At 43.9% G+C, this 20,614-nt stretch overlaps 1 protein-coding gene and 1 pseudogene across 1 annotated transcript in view; both read left to right on the forward strand.

The window, feature by feature from the left end:
- Window positions 1-834: 834 nt before the first annotated feature.
- Window positions 835-953, forward strand: LOC136647028 (5S ribosomal RNA; annotated as a pseudogene).
- Window positions 954-2,176: 1,223 nt separating this feature from the next.
- The window catches only part of RASA3 (RAS p21 protein activator 3), a 154,806-nt gene continuing 136,368 nt past the window's right edge, over window positions 2,177-20,614 (forward strand). The window contains exon 1 of the mRNA XM_066619056.1: window positions 2,177-2,318. Within this exon, the coding sequence (XP_066475153.1) occupies window positions 2,264-2,318 (55 nt within the window). The 5' untranslated portion in view covers window positions 2,177-2,263. The remainder of the gene's footprint in view (window positions 2,319-20,614) is intronic.

Below are 20,614 nucleotides of genomic sequence, written 5' to 3' on the forward strand. Positions count from 1 at the left end.
AAATGCAGAGATTAAATGCAGGGAGTGATTAATAAGAGATAGAAATTAAATGTAGAGAGTCATTAATAGGAATTTTGAAAACATACATCCTATATTATTTAAGTATAGATATAGGATCTTATAGGATTTCTGGAAGTGCAAAACACTCTGCTGTTAACAAAGCTTGGGTGGGGAATTAAATTTAAATATCTTGAAATTGGCATGCTTCTTTCATTACCTGTGACCTAGATTGCAAAAGCAAGAAAAGCAATTGTTAGGATCTCACACGTTCTGCTGTTGCTGGAATAATTTGGCAGGAGGATGCCGAGAGCAGTGTTTCTCAAGGTTTGTCCTCTGCTGTACCACTTCACATGGTCCATCTATTTGAAGTACCACCAGAAATAACTGGTGATGACATCATTGCTAGTTACTTCTGGGTTGGGAGGCCAGATGCAATGTGACAAACACCAGTAGAGGCTCAGGGTGGACAGGAGGGCTTTTCAAGGGCAGAAAAGCATGCTTTGGAGCGCCTCCCTGCGAAGCCTCAACCACTGATTGTTTACATCATGATCCTGGTCTTGCTGCCTGGCAGCAGGTGTCCAGGGGTTTTGCGAATACCACCAGACACCACCTCAAGTACCACTGGTGCTACCTGTACCACTGGTTGAGAAACACTGGCCTAGAATTTGGTGGTACTTAACAGCCCAATCCTTTCCACACTTTCCTGGGAGTAAGCCCCATTGACACTAATGGGATCTTATTTCTGAGTAGACATGCATAGGTTTTAGGCTGTAAATGAATAGGTAGGCTTGTGCAATCTAGCCTTTCCACAGAAGTTCTGAAAAACCTCTTTTAACTGACAACAGTGTTACCCTGCACATGCCTGATCTTGTCTGATCTTGGAAGCTAAGCAGGGTCAGGCCTGGTTAGTACTTGGATGGGAGACCGCTTGGGAATACCGGGTGTTGTAGGCTTATACCATAGTCTTTCGAGACTGAAGGTTGCCAACCATTAGTACAACAGATTATCAGCCCTTCAGGATTTGTCTGGAGTGGCGAGGAATCAACATCCATCTCCACCAGGAGACTACTAAAGCATTGCTGGAGATTTTTATCCAGGGTTTTATCCAGGATTTGTGACATTGTGACTATAGTCCTATCCACACTTTCCTGGGAGTGAGCCCCATTAACTATAAGGGCACTACCTTTTGAGTAGGATTGGGCTCTATGTCATGTGGAGGGAGGGAGGGAGGGAGGGAGGGGGCTGGTGGCAACTGCAGGAATAGCACCAGTCAGAATTGGCCACGATGTGCCTGCCCCATCTGCACACACCACAGATGAAGGAAAGCTCTGTACAGAAGCTTGAGGCTCAGAAGTGAACCTAAACCAGCACAGTCACAGCCACTCAGTGAGTTCATCTGGGATTAGGAGCCCAAGCCTATGCCAGTCTACTCAGAAGTAAGTCCCATTATAGTCAACGGAGCTTACTCCCAGGAAAGTATGAATAGGATTGCAGCCTTACAGCCCCATAAATCAGGACCACTGCAGCCTTGATTTCTAGCTCTCTGGAAGCCCAATATACATGTCTACACTGAAGTAAGTCCCATTATAATCAGTGGGGCTTACTCCCAGGAAAGTGTGGCTAGGATTGCAGCCTTAGAGCCCAATCCTATGCCAGTCTACTCAGAAGTAAGTCCCGTTATAGTCAATGGAGCTTACTCCCAGGCAAGTGTGGCTAGGTTTGTAGCCTTAGAGCCCACCCCGAGGCCTGACTCCTCGGAAGCAAGTCCCCTTCTAGTCAGTCAGCGTGGCAGGCTTGCGCCCCGGGGCGCCTGCAAGTCCTCTGCGCACAGCAGCGGCGCGCTGAGCAGGCTGGGCGGCGGGGCTCTCGCGACACGCTCTCATTCATCTGGCTGCGCTGCGCTGCGCGTCAGGCTGCCCGCCGCGTTCTCTCCAGCTGTTTGGTCTGTGTGACAAATCTCCCCGTGTTTCTCATTCTTCCCCCTCACCCAATGGGGAGCGGCCTGCCGGAGCCTGTCCAATGAGGGGCTGCGCCCGGGCTCGGGCAGGCCAATGAGGCGGCGGCTGTGGGGGCGGCCGCTGTCGGAGATGTTCTCTCTGGCGTTCCGAACGGGGCGGTGGGGGCAGCGCGGCACGGCGCGCGTTCTGGGTCTCCGTCTCTCGTTCGGTCCTGCCTGCCCGCGCTCGCACGCCCGGGTGCAGCAGCCCAGCCGGCCTCCTTCTCTTGCTCGGCGGAAGAGCCGCGGCGCTGCCTGCTGCCAGCCATGGCCGTGGAGGAAGAGGGGCTGCGGGTGTTCCAGAGCGTCAGGATTAAAATAGGTACGGGGAGGGCGGAAGAAAGGCGGGAGAGTAACAAAGGGAACGTGGGGGCGCCTCTCGCATGCTGCCCGCCCGGGGACTTCCTTCACAGCCCCGTGGGATGGCGAACACCCGGAGCAGGACTTGCTGGCTGGCAGCCTGCGTTCTCTAGCTCCCCCTAAGTGCTGACTGAGAGCCCAGCCCTCCTCATGCCTACTCAGAAGTAAGTCCCGTTTTAGTCAGTGGGGCTTACTTCCAGGAAAGTGTGGCTAGGATTGTGGCCTTAGAGCCCAGCCCTCTGCATGTCTACTCAAAAGTAAGTCCCGCTATAGTCATTGGGGCTTACTCCCAGGAAAGTGGATAAGATTGCAGCCTGAGCCAGGGAGGTAGCGGGCTGGAGCGTCCCTTTGCCTTTTTCAGCTGCTGGCTCTTGGGCTCTTCCTCCCCAGGGTGGCACTGCCTGGCTGGGCACCCCGCGCTTGCCCTGTTTCTTTTGCTGGAGAGTACATGACAGATGCGGAATGCACCCAGTGGGAAATGGAGAAGAGCAAAATGCCAGCCGGCCTGGGGAGGGGAGGGAACTTCAAGAAGTCACAGCAGGGGCAGTTTGGTGGGTAGCCCATCCATGAGGCAAGGTGGTGCTAGCTGCCTCAGCGGCAGATTGTGGGGAGGGCAAAGGGCATCCCCAAATCTGTTGCTGCCACCACCCCCCTCTAACCCACTGCAGATGTGCTGCATTGATCCACTTTCCTCCCACTAAAAGCGACTGGAAAGTAGTTCATCTCTCTCCTTACCTCCCCTGGCATGGTTTCTTCAGAAGTGGAAGTGCAGGACTTCCGGTTTTATTTCTGGAGTGCCTTTGCTCTTGTGGCCCTTTTAAATAAAATTGGAAGTCCTGCACTTCTGCCTTTGAAGAAACCATGTGAAGAGCATGGTGAGGAGTGTTTTCTTGTTTTAGTGCAGAGGCAGTGGCAGCAGACCTGGGACAGCTTTAGTGGCTTCTGGGTCCTGTGCGTAGTGGGATGCGGGCACAGGGGCTGTCCAAGCCAGTCCAGCACATGCCAGCATAACGCTTCTTCACTAGTGCGCGACTCAGCACCAGTGCATTGCCTGAAATGGCAGCATTCCTGCCCGTGTGCACTGCCATGCCAATCTGCTTCAGTACTAAAACTCCATTGTTGTATACCTTGCCAACACATTTCTTACCATCCTTGACATCCTCAGCCACCGCTTTTGAGGATTCCCTCCAGCCTGCCACGGATGCAAGCCACATTGATCTGCTTTATACCCATGGCAAGTGGAATAACTGCCTCCTTACCATGCTCCTCACATGGGCTTGTTCATATGCAGAAGTGTGGGACATCTGGTTTTATCACCAGAGCTCCTTCATTCACATGATCCCTTTAAATACAGTCGTAGGTCCTGCACTTCCACATTTTAAGAAAAAGATCACAGCTGTGGCAGTGGTGGTGATGGTGAACCTAGGAGATGAGGAGCTAAGCCCCTTTCCTTCACTTTTCCCATGTTTCAAAGAGAGTGTGTGGAAGCAAGGGACAGTGGACCCAGGAAGCTTATGGGCAGGTGCAGGGAATCCACTGCCATTTTGCTGCTTCCTCCAACCCACCACTTGAAGCAAAGGGCTCAGCTGGCCTCATAACTGGCCCACTTCTGGATGGAAATGGCTTACAAGGATAAAGAGGGGATTGTTGGCAGAGAAGACATAGGTAAGGATGCAAACGACTAGCTGGATGCAAGGGAAGTACCTCAGTTGTGAACAGGGGACAACATAACCATTGCCGTGCTGGATCAGAACAAGCTCTGTCTAGTCCAGTGGTGGCTCATCCATGAAGCAAGCTGAGCCTCTTGCCCCAGCTGGGAAAGCTGGCAAACTGACAGGGGATGTCCCGCACTTGCCTGTTCTAGCCAGTTGCCCCATCCTTCTCTCGCACACTGTCTTTGAAGTGTGTTAGAAAAGGTGGGGGGAGGCTTTATATCCTTATCCTCCAGCTCTGTTGCCACTACTGTTGTGATCCTTTCCAGGGCAGGACAGTGGGAAACACTGCTGCCCTCCCCAACCATTTCTTCTAAAGTGGATGGGTGGAGATGGCATTGGGAGGGGGAAGATTCCTACAAAAAGCAGTGGCTCAGGAGAACAACGACAGTGAGGTCCATGCTGGTGGGGATGAGGTACACTCTGGCAGAAGTAATGGATCAATGTGGAGGTGTACACCAATGACAGTGGCTGACTACCTGGCCACCCTGGTGCAGTCCATGTTCTGTTTTCAGCAGTGACCAGCCATATGCAATGATGTGTATTGCTACTGAGCCAGAAGTCAGCATGCCACTCTTAACACCTGCACATTACTTTTCTATTAGTAGGGGGTTGAGAATATTTTTGGCAATGGCATATTCACATCGGCAGGTATAACTGTTTGCCCGTTGCTATTCAGTTGGTTCATTGCAGTTTTCATATGCCAGCTCCTTAATGCATTTCTATTTATTGTTTTGTAATATTCCCGTTTCAGCTATCATTTTTGGGTCTCCTCTTGGCTGTCTACCTGCATTTGATTGTGTCTTCTTATCTCACTGCCATCCCACTGCCTCTTACTGCTGTCATTCCTGCATCCCATAATGCTCCAGAGGCCACCCACTTTCATGCTATTTCCTGTTGGCACAATGCAGCATGGTGAAATGTCAGTTTTTTTGTTCCTCTTTTTCAGCACTGCTATTGTTAAGCTTAAATGCATGACATTTGCATTTCTTCTAAGATTCAGTTAAACTTCATTTAATTCATTGTGTCTTGCACTTTCTGGACATTCTGTTACTTTCATGCTTTTTAGGAGGGTCCCTCTTGTGTTCCATCCTGGAATTTCTCTTTGAGGCAGATTATCGACACAGACTGGGCAAGGACACAAGGAATTTGTTGCTTTCTTAACATGAAAATGATGGTTTCTTGCCATAACATGCTGAGGACAAATTTACTTGCTTCTTCTGCTGACCCTCCACTTCCTGTTTTTCATTCTGTGTTTTTTCCCTCTTTCCTGATCTATTTCCAGAGCTTGTACTATATGCCCATTGTTGGTCTTTCATGGTGCTGATAATAGAAATGGCATGATATTGTGCCTATCCAATGGGAGAGCCACATGGTTAATTGTATGAGGTCGGTTTGCGAAATGTATCTTCTTCAGGTTATGTGCAGTGGATGACTTTTCAGGCACAGCAGAGTTCTCTTGTAGAGCCATTTCTTCCTGCAGCACACACACTTATGTTTTCCCAGTTCGGTATGATCTTAGAACAAACTGGTTTCTGTAGTCCTTACAGCTTGTCTGAGGCAACCACAGTGAGATAGAAAAATATAGAAAAGATAGAAAAGTGTGTGTTTTATGGATAATGAAAGTTCTACAATATTAGCTTCAAGTCTCTGAGCAACTTTGAACTATACGCAAGCAAGGTTGGAAATGTGTGTAGTGTTTTTATGTAAACATTATTGGTGGACCAGTTTTGTGCATGATTTATAAAATGATCCTGAGAAAATGCACATAAAATGATAATGCTAAGTTTAGTGAAGTTTTTTTTTTCATATTCCAGTCTGCAAATGCTTCAGTTCTCTATCAGCTATTCATAGCAAGGAGTTGCTGTATGGCTATTGCAGAAGGTAGTTTAATTGGTTTGAAAGATGTGCTCTTACTTGGTTGTTGAATGACTTCCAAATCACATCATTAGAAAGTAAGCAACAGATGTCACTGTTGTAGATTAAAACTCTCTCCGGTATTATTTTGATTGTACTGGGTTACAGGGCAAGTGTTATACCCTTAACAAGCTAAATCCAGTTGGAGATGTAAGTTCTGTTTTCTTTTTTTTACTACCATTACAGAAAGTTTGGCATGTTGACACTTGCAAAAGCAAATTTACACCCATCATATAATGTAAACCTGTTCAGTAAATATTACCTTATTCTGAAAATGATGTGATAACTTTTGCCAGAATACTTCAATTCAGCATACACGGCCTCATTATCCACTGGGGTGCTGTTCTGGAACCCCCAGTGGATTAAAATCAGTAGATACCAAATCAGTGAAAAAATAACTTTAAAGACCCACTTCTGGGTTTCTTTTGCTTCCATTTTTGCCCCAGAATGCATTGGTGTAGACACTATACTGCATTCAGCCACTAGATGGGGGGGGAATAATAGAATGAAATTATTCAATTAGATTCCATTATCCACCCTTTTTAGTGGATGAATGGTATAGTGCAGGGGTGTCCAAACATTTTGGCAGGAGGGCCACATCATCTCTCTGACACTGTGTTGGGGGCCAGGGAAAAAAAGAATTTATGTAAATTTATTCAAATGTTAAATGTAAATTAATGAATTTATGATATGAATGAATGAAGATCTTGCAGTAGCTCAAGACTTATAAAAGGCCTTGCACAAAGCCAGGCCAGCCTTTCCTTCACTGCCACTGCTGCATCACAGACGTGAAACAACAAGTAGTGGAGGGAGCCCTCGTCCCACAGCTCAGGTGAGAGGTAGGACAGTTGTCCTCATGCTGAGAGCAGTTGCGTTGGGCCAGTACAGGCTCCAGCAAATCTCTGGAGGGCCAGAGGCTCATTGGAGACTGGGGGCTCCCCGAGGGCCTGATTGGGAGCCCCCGAGGGCTGCAAGTGGCCCCCGGGCCGGGGTTTGGGCACCCCTGGTATAGTGTCTATACCAATGCACTCTGGGGCAACAATGGAGGAGCAAGAAACCCAGAAATGGATCTTTAAAGCTATCTTTAACGCCTAAAAACTTGCAACCAGTGCGGTTTAACAGTGTGAATGTAGGAAATTAGATTTTGGTGCTTTTTTCCTTGTTACAAGGTATTTAAAGGTGGACCCTGATATAAGTGGTGACTAAAATCTGTGGATGCCAAATCCATGGATACCGAGGTTCCACCTGTATAGTTCTGTTGTCTTGTAAAAGTTCAACTGGTGCACATTCAAAAAAGAATGTGCTAGGCTGTTTAATCTGCCCCATTCAGAATAGTGATCAACCAACATTATGTGCAAAACTTGCTTACAGATTCCACAAATGAAGGAAGATCTTTCCTAAATGCATGATATTAGTAGGCATTTATTGTGTAATTTCATATGCATTATTAGAAAGAAAGAAAAAATGGTTCAAATATGGGTATCCTTTGTTTCATCCTGTGCTGTGAATTGCTTTCTGAAATATCCATGACATCACTGCAGGATACTTCAAATAGGATTTGGAATTTTCATGCTCTTTGGCAAGTTTCTTTTGTAAAAAAAAAAAAAAAGCCCTATACTAGCTAATGTCTGGACTAAGGTCTGATTCACATGCTTGTGCATCACCCAATTGACAATTCATCACTCAAGTCATCATCACCCTTGCAGCTGATTGTTTGAACTTTGTCCTTGAAATCCATTGTGTGTCTGAACTTGCGCTAATTCTAACCCCCTTTAGACAATCGTTTTATAGTCACCTTTCCTTGACTCCCTACTGGCCTATCTGAGAACATGTTTTTGCTTGTGTTCTTTTCATGATAAATTCTGACTTGTATTGTCTCACAGGGTTTATTTATTTATTTATACAGGTATTTATATACTGCCTTTCTTTGGTCGTCAGATTTCTCCTCGGACTTTAATCCAAGGCGGTTTACATAGGCAGGCAATTCTAAACCCCCGTAGGGATTTTTACAATTGATTAGTTCTAGTCTTTCATAGAACTCCTTGTTCCAGCTGGATTCCTTCCCGGTCTGGTCTCTCTCTGGCCCTTCGCCTCCCACACTCCACTTGATGGCAACTCCTCTCTGCCACCAAGGGTCAACTCATCAGTATATCAGTGTGTCGTCAGTTCTCGGGTACTTCCGGTTCCATGTGTTTTGGTGCATAATACATAGTAGACCACTGGTTAAGTTAAGGGTAGCTCTCACTTCCTAGGGGCTTTGGAAGGTATGCAAGTAAGTAGTGGAACAGACAGTAGGCTGTTTTCCTATTGGCATCTCAACATTGATTAATTTTAGAGATTTCCCTAATTTCAGATGGCCATTCTGATGGTAAGAGAGTCTGTCATTAGAGCAAGACCACATCTTAGTCAAGGTGTATCTCCCCAGTGTATAGGAGGTGGAAATAATATAACAGGTTCATATTCCAAGTGATAACATTTTGTTCTCTGGTGTTGATCCAGCTGTTCTTAATCCACAATGTGATTGGTTATAGCCATTCAAATCTTTAGGATTTCCCTTCTGCTTCATCTTGCCCTTTACCTCACTGGTAGTAGAGTCCAGTCCTGAAACCCTTAAGCGTACTTGGCAGTGAGTGCTACCTAGGATGTTACAGTGAAAGGAAGTGCAAAGGATTGTGCTTGAATCATAGTACCTGAAGAAAAAGTTGCAAACTCTGGACAGCATCTGGCCTGGATGCCTTTAAAAGGGAATTGGACAAGTTTCTGGAGGAAAAATTCATTATGGGTTACAAGCCATGATGTGTATGTGCAGCCTCCTGATTTTAGAAATGGGCTATGTCAGAATGCCAGTGCAAGGAAGGGCACTAGGATGCAGATCTCTTGTTATCTGGTGTGCTCCCCTGGGGCATTTGGTGGGCCGTTGTGAGATACAGGAAGCTGGACTAGATGGACCTATGGCCTGATCCAGTGGGGCTGATCTTATGAAGCAAAGTATAACTTTGGCATACTATTCAATATCCTTTAGATGTTGCAGTTGTGATCTGCCTTGTGCAGTCTCTCCCTATGGTGGCTGAAATTGCTTTAAGTTCTGTGGAAATCAGTAAGTCTGATTTCTGTGTATCTATACTGGATTTACTGTCTGAACTGGATGTATGGTATGCTATTTGGGGGACAATGGAATTATTGCTTGAATGAAACTTAATTTCTGCAAAAATGGATACCCTCCTCCCATTAAAAAGCACAAACACAGACATATGGCAACTCTAGTAAAAAAAATGGAAGTGCTTATTGCTAAGAACAGGGGTGTCCTTTGCCCCCATCTGTTTAATAAAAATTCAGCTTATGGACTGAAAGCAGAAGGGAGTTCTTACGTTAAATGTTTATAGTTCAAGATTCTCATGTGCTTTGAAGTGATGTGTCTACATTTCACTGGCACAGTTTGTATTTAAATTCCCTGCTGCAAACATTATTTTTACTCAGATCCCTTGTACACAAATGAGACAAATGTGTCATGTGCTGCAAACAAACACTTCCTACAAGATTGCCACTTTGAGGAAGTGTGCGGCTCTGATGATTCCATGAGTCAGTGTATCAAAACCTGAAAGGAAACAACATATGGCATGTGGCAAATGATTGGCTGGAAGAACAACAAAGAAGGTACTTTTTGCTTGGCAACATAACTCATGCTTGTTAATAAATATCATTAAAGATTCCTTAATTGTTATACTGTTCCATGTAATGGCACATGGGTAGCACATATTCCAAGGAGTTTCCTCGAACCCTGTAACTAAGTCAAGATTGGCCCAGCTGTTCGCATTCTGCTGTATTCTAAGGGTTCTAGGGTACCAAGTTAGGTTTCCATAGTGATCTTCAGTGGCCTTGTTCACCTTAAATGTACTCTTCTCAAAAAAAGGTAGCAAATCACAACCTCAGTGGAGATGATGCCAGTGAAATGATAACCTTATCAATAAGTGTTGTCTGTTAACCAAACACATTATGCAGAGTGGGGTTGTAAACGTGTGTGATAGCATTCTGGATTCATCTGCAGTGTTTCCTAGACTGCAGGTATAGGCTCATATTTTAGAATGCTTCCCCAATGCAGAACCGCTCAGTCCATGGTAGTAGATGAGCACATTTGGGAGAAAGGTTTAGCACAGTACTGTCCCTGCTTTGTGGGGTTACTGCATGCAGAATGTGTTTTTTGTGTGGAGAAAGATTACTAAAATGACTCCTAACTAGCAGTGAATCCCCATCTAGGAGAGAACCATAGTTCAGTGATAGAGCAAAGCATGTTTGCCTGCAGAAGGCCCCAGGTTCTGTCCCTAGCATTTACAGCCAGGCCTGGGAACAATCGGTTGGAGTTTACCCCTGGCAATCAGAACTGACAGTACCGAGTGAGATTGACCCATGGTCTGTTTCAGTGTAAGACAGTTGCATGTGTTCAGTCAGAAGTGGAATTATCCTGAATTCTACCACCTTGGCTTATCGATCAAGTCTAATATGTAAATTGAATCTTCATTGATGGACTGTGATATTTATTCTGGTAGTGGATCTGTGGTGGCCATCTGATGATACAAGCTAACTTTTTACATGATTGCTATAGTCATTGGTCCACTAACAGTCATCAGAGGGAAAGCATGAATTTAAATTCTGGTGTGATTAAAAAAATAACTATACAAAGTATTTTTGAAATTCTTCTCTTAAGTGACTCTGTAGTAGCTAGCTAAGCAAGTGTGAGCCTTCACAATGTGAAATTGTCATCTGGAGACTTGGAAGCAGCAGCAGTACTACAGTTTGGCAAGCCAGTATTACTCATTGTGACTGTCAATCTCTCATGACAAAGCTATAGAGGTGTTTGTTTCTGGTAAGTAAGAGAGGTTAACAGCCCAAGTCTTACAGAACACAATGGTCTTACTTCTGAGTAAGGTAAATAACATTTTCAAATACCTCTAGCTCAGTGGTTCTCACACATTTAGCACTGGGACCCACTTTTTAGAATGAGAATCTCTCAGGACCCATCGGAAGTGACGACATGACCGGAAGTGACATCATCAAGCAGGAAAATCTTTAACAATCCTAGGCTGCAATCCTACCCACACTTACGCAGGATTAAGTCCCATTTTACTATCATTGTTAAATGAATATACATAGTAACTTGTTAAAAGTACAAATGTGTAACATTTCCCCAAATGCAGTTACATACCATGGTAGCATCAAATCTAATAGATTAAAAATAAAATATTGAAATGGATGGGAACCCACCTGAAATTGACTCGCGACCCACCTAGTGGGTCCCTACCCACAGTTTGAGAAAAACTGCAGAACAGATCATATTCTTTGTTACCTTGAATCACAAAAGGCAATTTGTGGCTGGATTTGTTATGTAAACTTGGCATGGCAGATACCTCTACTCTGTAGCAACAGTACCAAAATGTCAATAATTTTAGTATTGAGCTCAATAGGACTTACTCCCAGGTAAGAGTAGATAGATTGCAGCTTTAATTTTTCATTTTTGTAATCACTCATAAACTGCGGAAGGACAATAAGAATTAAAAATGATAAGCGTGTGTGTATAAATCTGTGCTTCCCAATGTTTTAGCGCCGTGACCCAATTTTTAGCACAACCATCTATCATGACCCATATATTGTGGCTGGCGCAAGGCCTGAAATTCACCACTAGCTGCTGCTCTCATTGCCAGAACTCCTGTTGAAATAAGGCATGTCAGTGATGTTCTACAGAGCTGATGTAAAATAAATCGCATTCCTTTATGAAATGGAGGTCACTTAAAATAAGGGATTTATGGCAATAGTAGTTCCTACTGAGACGAATGTCTGTAGAGGTTTGAAGCTCTCAAGATCAGCAACCTGTGCCGAGTCCTGGTCCTCACACTTTCGGAGCAATGAAAACATGGCACAACAGGACCTGGAGAGGGTTGAAGACAGCTGAGCAGAGTCTTGGACAGTGATAGAAATGGCAACCAGAGGTGAGTGTAGGGCCTTCGGAACTCACCAAAAATCGGCTTGTGACCTGCTGGTGGATCATGACCCACAGTTTGGGGGCCACTGCACTAAATGCATCAGTGAGATTCACAATGATTACATCAGTATACAACATAGTGACACAGCACATTTAAAGACTGTGGCCCAGTTCTGATAAGAATGCTGAACCATGAAGTTCATATAGCTATAGTTCATAGCTATATGAACTTTTATACATTTGAAGCCACAAATAATATGGTTCACTGAGACTTTCCATCTATGGGGACATTGATGGGGACAACTTGCTAAACCATTGGTTTAGAACTGTGTGAATGAGTCAAACAGAATCATAGACTCTTGTACTCTCCCCACACTTGTCTTCATTGTATGCTTCTGCTTTCACTTTAAGAGTAAGTCACAGCTCCCTGCAGTGTATGCACTCTGGGAATGGTTGCTTGTTAACTAGCTATAAGAACTATTCTTAAAAAGCTATAGTTCCCTGAGTCTATATTTAGTGGGGAACTATGGTTTGTTAAACTAAAAATGAATGTTTTCACTATCCTCTTCTTACATGCAAGACAGGAGATGGGTGGTGGTGAATGAACCCACAGTTTTCTTAGACTCATTTACAGAAAGCCATGGTTTTGCATTGCAACTGAACTGAGGCTTTCCTTCAGTGGTCTGAGGGCCTCAGTGTATGCTATTATCCATGGCTTGCAATGTGTGATGTTATTTCCCAACCAACACATGAATAAATGATTACAAATCAGACCACTTAATTACACCCTTATAATTACCTTTTAGAACTTTAAAGATGAACAATTTATTTGCATAGGAGAAAAATACATTAGCTTCATTTGCCCATCTCTGTTGTATGACTTGGTTGGGAATTCAGAGTGGAATATGGACTTAGTGATATGCTGCATGGATACTAACTTGTTGAGGAAAGAACTTGGTGTGAGCTGTCTTTTAAATGAAAAGAACAATAATTGGAAACCACAAGGATGTCCTGATTCAGTTTCTAGATACTTGGTGAGAACGAAATTTTATGTCAGGGTTATGCTGCTGGAAAACCTCATGACAGTCATGTTTCTTCTATCGCTTCTAAAATCCAGAACCAGGGTAAAGAAAAGTTACTTAATTCCATTTTAAAGATTAACAACTGATCCTAAGTGGCTACACTGAACTGTCTGTGGTTTGAGACCACTATGGTTTTGGGCTTAATAGATGTGTACCGTGCAGATTAGTTTCACACAGTCTGTCCTGGACAATGTCTACTCTACTTTCCTGATGATTGCATATGTAACTTTGTCATTGTAATTGTTATATAGAATGAGGTTGTGTGAGGGTCACCAGCAGCTTGGAATACAAATAACAATGGCTATTGCTTGGGATACAAATAATGAGTAATAATGCAGTTCCTGCCTCCCATGTCTCTGCAATTTATGACACAGTTTGAGTTTGATTTGGTCTAAGGTTTCAAAGGCAACCCACTTCTCTGCTTTTGTAGATGTGTGTAAGTTTTCCCAATAAATTTTTTCTACTGAGGATAAAATTTTCCCTTAAACTTTAAAAAAAGTGTTGGGACCACTACCAAGCTGTGCAACTACAGTATCGCAAGTGTTCACCTAACACCTCTGCTAGCATGTTGGCTAGGAGGGATATCCCAGACTCTGCAGTGGTGCTGTTCCACTTTGAGTATTTTTGGAGTTTTCTTTTATTCATTTATTTTTGCTGTATCTCTCTCCCTCACCTCCACCTTGAGTGCCGATTACATATATACCTTGTCTTTGCACTAACTATCACACTGTTGAACTGGGATATGTGGTGCTATGGTGACAAAAATGCAGTTGGGGCACACATTCACAGTCCTGTTAAGTCTTCGATATAGGTTGTCTAGTCTTAGAAAGGCTACTGCCTTATCCTGAAACCTCCATTTATGCTTTTTTTTTTTTTTGGAAACTGCAAGTTCTAATTGCTGAACATTTTTAGCATTTGTTTCAGCATTGTTTCCAAACCATACTTGGGGTTTCCAGCAGGAATAAATTATATGCATATATACTACAAAAGTGTTGTGTGTGTTCTTTTGCAATATGTATTAGTTGTCTCTTTCAAAAATATCACAGCCATTTGACTCTCATATTTTTCGTACTGACCTCTTTCAAATATTAATAACTAACCATTCTTAAGTAGACAGCAAATGCAGACAAATGAGAACCAATGCTCTTATTTAATTCTTCCTTGCAACATATGGTGCAGTGATGTAGATTTTATTGTTACCACATTATGTACTACCAACAGAAAGTGTGTGTAAATGGGAGTTGCTACTGTTTGGGTCACCACATGGGCTATCTTTCTTTAGTATAAATAGGACTGCTTGCATGGCTGCAAGTTTTCATTCAGTTTGCTATTCTGCGTGAGGACCAAGGAGAATTTCTTGCATACCTTTAATCAGGAAGATCTATCTGAATGAAAGATTATTCCTTATGGTAGTAATCTTGCTGTGGAAGATTTGCTGCTTCTGTTCATACCTCCCACCTAGCGAACAACAAATATGGGCCAAGATCACTGAAATGGGAAGCATACTTCAGGAGTGTTCAGGCATGTGTGGCATTTTGAAGGCTTTCCAGAAAAGTATTGTGGCAGCAAGGTATCATGTCTTAAATTTCTTAATTGAAAACATGAGGGCAGCCTTATTTTATAAATAAATAATCCTAAGAACCACTTAAAAATAACATATTATGTTTGTCACAGGGAAGCCACTGAAAATGGCATCTTCAAAGTGAGTTCTCCCCACTCATCAGTTTAATGCTTACATGTTCTTAGAGCAGAGGTTCTCAAACCTTTAGCACTGGGACCCACTTTTTCGAATGAAAATCTGTCAGAACCCACCAGAAGTGATATCGTGACCGGAAGTGACATCATCAAGCAGGACAATTTTGAACAATCCTAGGATGCAATCCTACCCACACTTTCCCAGGAGTAAGCCCCATTTACTATCATTGTTAAAAGTATATATAGTAGCCTGTTAAAAGTACAGATCTGTAACATTTCCCCAAATGCAGTCACATACCTCACACTACACTTGCTCCCAGTGGAAAGGGATTGTCACTCCCGAATCGGCCTTTTCAGCCACACTAGACGCTGTGCCAGAACCACCATCCAGAGCGCGATACCATAGTCTTTCGAGACTGAAGGTTGCCAACAATGCAGCACCGGGACCCACTTTGTAGAATGAGAATCTGTCAGGACCCATCGGAAGTGATGTTATGACTGGAAGTGAAAATTGAGCAGGAAAATTTTTAACAATCTAGGCTGTAATCCTTCCCACACTTACCCAAGAGTAAGTCCCATTAACTATCTTTGCTAAAAGAATAGACATAGTAGCTTGTTAAAAGTACAGGGCTGTAACATTTCCCCAAATGCAGTCACATACCAATGCAGCATCAAGTCTAATATATTAAAAATAAAATATTGAAATGAATGGTGACCCACCTGGAATTGGCTTGTGACCTACCTACTGGGTCCCGACCCACAGTTTGAGAAACAGTGACTCGATCACATTGATCCTGGAAAGAGGTTGCAGACCCTCCTCTTCTCCACCAAGGCACTATGAGGTATCATCATTAGACTGTGAGTAATATTTTTGCATGGTCAGAACTGACAGCAAATTCAAAAAGCAACACTTTCAGTCAGGGATTGGAGGTAGAACTTGATTGAAAGTGGACCATGCAATTAAACAGTAGGTCAATGGAGTTTTGGGAGGCAGATTTTATACCAGAAGATGAGGCTGGCATATGTTGTGTGGGCGGAAGGGTAAGAGGCATTGTGCCAGGAACCTTGGGAAACACTTGTGCATAACTAGGGTGAGGGAATGAAAGCCATTGCACAAGAGTCGAGACTAAGGGAGATATGCATAGCAGAGATCAAGCAGAAGCCGCCCAAGCTTGTTGGAAAGGCAGGGATTGGCCACAAGCTGGAGTTCAATCTGAACCTATAAGTCATGCAGATATGTGGTGCTTCTGTTATTGAACTATGAAGGCAGACTGACTACTGGAACAGAAATTAGGAGACTGGTCCTGATGGTTAACTGGGAAGCCCTTGAACTTTGCAAACTTGGTTTGAAGCACTTTTGTTTCTTGCCTGTGGGATTTCAGGCGTGAATCTGATCTTTTTTGTAGTGAGATAAAAACAAAACCATGAAGCAGCCTTGGAAGATAAAATATTCAGTGAATTGTTTATACTGTGCAGGTGAAGAACAAACATAACTAGTAGACAACACCACTTAAGACCCTCTTTGCATCCCTTTTCTGCCTTTTGCATAGAAAACAAAGTTAAATTATGGCTGTTCAGCAAGAAAATTTTTACTTGCCTGGTTCCCTATGGGCCTTTTTGGATCTATGCTATCTCTTTTGCTGCCGTAGATCTGTTACATGGAAGAAGGCATGTCAAGAAGGCCTAGGACAGGGTATAGGATTCAACAACTGCCTGTGCTGCCGTGATCCAGCCCTGGCCTGATCTGCCCTGGCCCGATCCTTGCCTCAATCCATGCTCACCACCAGCAAAATGGTGGTGGCGGTCAGGTCACAGCTGCATGCTTCAATGTGGTGGGAGATAGGATTGGGCAGTAAAGCAAGTAAGCCAAGCCACTTGCTATTGTCTTAGTACATAGAAAGATAGTTTTAGTACAAAGTGTGATTTGGTTAAAATTAATACACCCTTTTATTATATTACTCTACCTTTTGTTGATCATAGCATTTTAGTTCAGCTTTAATTCACTTTCCCCTGGAGCCAGGCCTGTCGACATAGTGCTTTTTCAAGATGATTTCATAACCAGCATTTGATTAACATAGTCTGTTGTAGAAGCCACCACATTTTGTGCGTGTGTATTCCTGTTTTGGGAAAGAACCTGCAGAATTCAAGAGGTTAGATTATATAAATGAGAAGGGGAAGAATATCAAAAAGTGCTTCAGGCACTCAGATGTTCTGCCTTTTCAAAATCATTCTGCCTTTTTAAAAATTCATCAATAATAGCAGCTGTTACTCAGTTTAAAGGGAAATCTACATCAAGGGAGTAAAGATAACCACACTAATTAATTGTTATCCATTGAACTGGGTGGGTTGCTTAGGAAATGAAGTTGCTTAGGAAATGAGACAAATATAATTTTACAGTTAATATAGGCACAAAGCTGGAGTTTCAGTATATTCACAGTGGATATGATGTTAGACAGTTGCAATGCTTGTGTGTACATGTGAAGAGGGAGGCTCCGTGTAGTGTCTACTGCTGCAGGTTGACTAACAGAAGAAAAATTCCAACCCTCATTTATTTAGTGTTGAAATTTAATATCCTGCTGACTAACCCATGGGTTATCACTGGAGCTAATAGAATATAAGGATTCACATAATATTAACCCATAATTAAAACATCTGTCATGTAAAACGCTAAAATAAAATTTAAAAAAAATCTTCTCAAGTAAAATCACATTTAAAAAGACCAGATTTTGTTGTTTAACTAAGAGCCCTTGTATTTTACACAATTAGTGAGAGCAGAAGGGAGTCTCCCAAGTTGTCCTCCCTGAAAAGGGACTCCACAGTAAAGGTAGTCCTATTGAGAAAATTCAAAGCTTAGCAGCCCCCTGTCATGCTGTGGGTGGTGAGGGTACTCTAATGGCTCAATCCTGTCCTGCTCAAGCACTGGTGCAGGGACTGTTGCGCAGGCTTAGAGTCCCAAATATGCTGTAAAGCATGTAGCAACACCTGGAGAGCAAGCAGCACTGGTGGGAAGGCCTGTGACATCCTGCCAGTGCTAAATCTGAAAGGAGATCTACTTGTTTCTTTAATATATACCAAAAGGGCTTTAATTTATCAGGGTATTGAACCCCTGATGAGAGCAAGATATAAGCACCCTCGTTTTTACCACAACTTTTAACTCACTGCTCCTCTGGTCATGAGCGTGATGTTTGCTTACTTTCTGCATTTCCTCTGCGCTTCCTTATGCAGTTGTATCTGCGTTCTCGTGCTCTTTCCAGCACTGCCTGGCATAATGTACTTCTGAGTTTCTTGGTGCCACATAGTGGCACCAACTGCCTGAATCCTGCACCTCTAGATTTTTTCTTCCTATCAGATAAAACACACTTTCAGTCTCTTGAACTTATGATCAAATAAACTTGCCAGATAAGAGACAAGGTCCTAAAAAGTCATTCTTGGTAATGCGTATAGCGATTACAGGTATAACCTAATTATCCATGGATTTTTCGCTGGAAGTTTTATCTCAATGGAATGAGAAAGGCCCTTTCAATTAAAGGAAAAAAAGTCATTTAACAATAGCGTTGTGAATGCAGAGAGGGCAGCCAGTTGACAATCCATCAATCATTCTCTCTCCATGCACTTAGAACAGCTTCACTCCAAGGCAGGCAACCCCTTCCTTCCCCCTGAGCACATGAAAGAAAGATAATCACTTTGCTCTGGGTGAAGGGAGGGGCTACTTGCACACAGTGAAGCCTTTCTAAGCTCTGGAGAGAGATCAGTTGATGGCTTGTCTGCCTAATGGCTCTGTTTTACATCACAAATGTCAACAAGGCTGTTTTAAAATCACCCAGCAAAAGGACATTGTTTTTTAAATGGATTTGCTTTAATGCAATTTTTACCATCCACTGTGAGTTATAGGAACAGAATCCTGACATATAAGGTGCCTCAACCTGTATGCTTTTTTTTTTTTTTGCTACAGCCATTCAGCAGTTTCAGATCACTGGCTACTTTAAATACTACTTTAAATTTTAATTTCAAAGAACTAAAGTTCCAAATGGCACTTACCTGCTTCTTTCTATAGGATAAGGCATTTCGAACCTAAACTACATTCATCTTTAGAAATTCTACACTGTGTAGCTAGCTTGTTTGGCAATACTAAGCCGCAATACTAAGCCACTACTACCTTGTATTGTAAACGGTATTCTTGAAATGTTCCCATCTGTTGGATGCGTTTGCGTCGGCCGGGCCTGGAAGAGATTCCTCAAGCGCTTGTGCAAATTCCTCCACTTTTCTCTGATCCCGGGTCTTGCTGGTATCAATGCGAGGTCTTCCTTCCTTTTTCGTGTGATACAGTCGCTTTGTTTGCAGTTTCACTCTGCTGCACACCAGGGAGTGGTCAGTGTCGCAGGCAGCACCATGATAACTGCGTGTGATCTTGATGCTGGGAAGGCTGGAGCGTCTGGTGAGGACGCCTTGTCCATATTCCACACGCCTTGTCCACACCGCCTTGTCCATATTCGGCAAGAAGACCAACAAGGCGGCAGACTGGTTTGAAGCCCACTCTGAGGAGTTGACACCAGTCATTGAGAAAAAGAGGAGAGCTCAAGCAGCATACAAGGCCTGTCCCAGTGAGCGCAACCTGCAGGTCCTCCGAACTGCTTGCAGCAAAGTCCAACAGACTGCCAGGAGATGTGCTAACGACTACTGGCTCCAGCTCTGTTCCGAAATACAGATAGCAGCTGACACGGGCAACATCAAGGGGATGTATGATGGTATCAAGCAGGCCCTAGGTCCAACACAGAAGAAAATTGCCCCTCTGAAGTCTGCCACAGGCGAGGTCATCCAGGATCGGGCGCAGCAGATGGAACGCTGGGTGCAGCACTACTCTGAGCTATATTCCAGAGAAAATGTAGTCACCGAAGAAGCACTGAACAACATTGAGTGCCTGCCTGTGCTGGAAGAGCTTGACAGTGAACCAACCCTAGAAGAACTTCACGTGGCCCTGGACTCCCTTGCCTTTGGCAAGGCACCTGGAAAAGACAGCATCCCTGCTGAAGTCCTAAAATGCTGCAAAGAGATCATAGTCACTGAGCTGCATGAAATCCTCTGTCTCTGCTGGAGAGAAGGTGGAGTACCTCAAGACATGAGGGATGCAAACATCATCACGCTGTACAAGAACAAAGGTGACAGGGGTGACTGCAACAACTACCGCGGCATCTCTCTCCTTAGCGTTGTAGGAAAGCTGTTTGCCCGAGTTGTACTAAAGAGGCTCCAGGTACTTGCAGAGAGCGTCTATCCAGAATCGCAGTGTGGATTCCGAGCCAACAGGTCCACCACTGATATGGTATTCTCCCTTAGACAACTGCAGGAGAAATGCAGGGAACAACGACAGCCACTCTTTATAGCCTTCATAGATCTCACAAAGGCTTTCGACCTGGTCAGCAGAGACGGCCTCTTCAAGATTCTCCCCAAGATTGGATGTCCACCCAGGCTCCTCAGCATCATCAGATCCTTCCACAAGGACATGAAGGGCACTGTTGTCTTCGATGGCTCCACATCAGACCCTTTTGACATCCGAAGCGGAGTGAAGCAGGGCTGTGTTCTTGCACCAACCTTGTTTGGGATTTTCTTCGCTGTCCTGCTGAAGCAGGCCTTTGGAACTGCAACAGAAGGCATCTATCTCCGGACCAGATCAGACGGAAAGCTCTTCAACCTCTCCAGACTGAGAGCAAAATCCAAAGTCCAGCTGAAATGTCTGCGTGACTTCCTCTTTGCCGACGATGCAGCTGTCACTACGCACTCTGCCAAAGATCTCCAGCAGCTCATGGATCGTTTTAGCAAGGCCTGCCAAGATTTTGGACTGACAATCAGCCTGAAGAAAACACAGGTCATGGTTCAGGATGTG

Source organism: Tiliqua scincoides, chromosome 3 (assembly GCF_035046505.1).
Source record: "Tiliqua scincoides isolate rTilSci1 chromosome 3, rTilSci1.hap2, whole genome shotgun sequence".
Lineage (NCBI taxonomy): Eukaryota > Metazoa > Chordata > Lepidosauria > Squamata > Scincidae > Tiliqua > Tiliqua scincoides.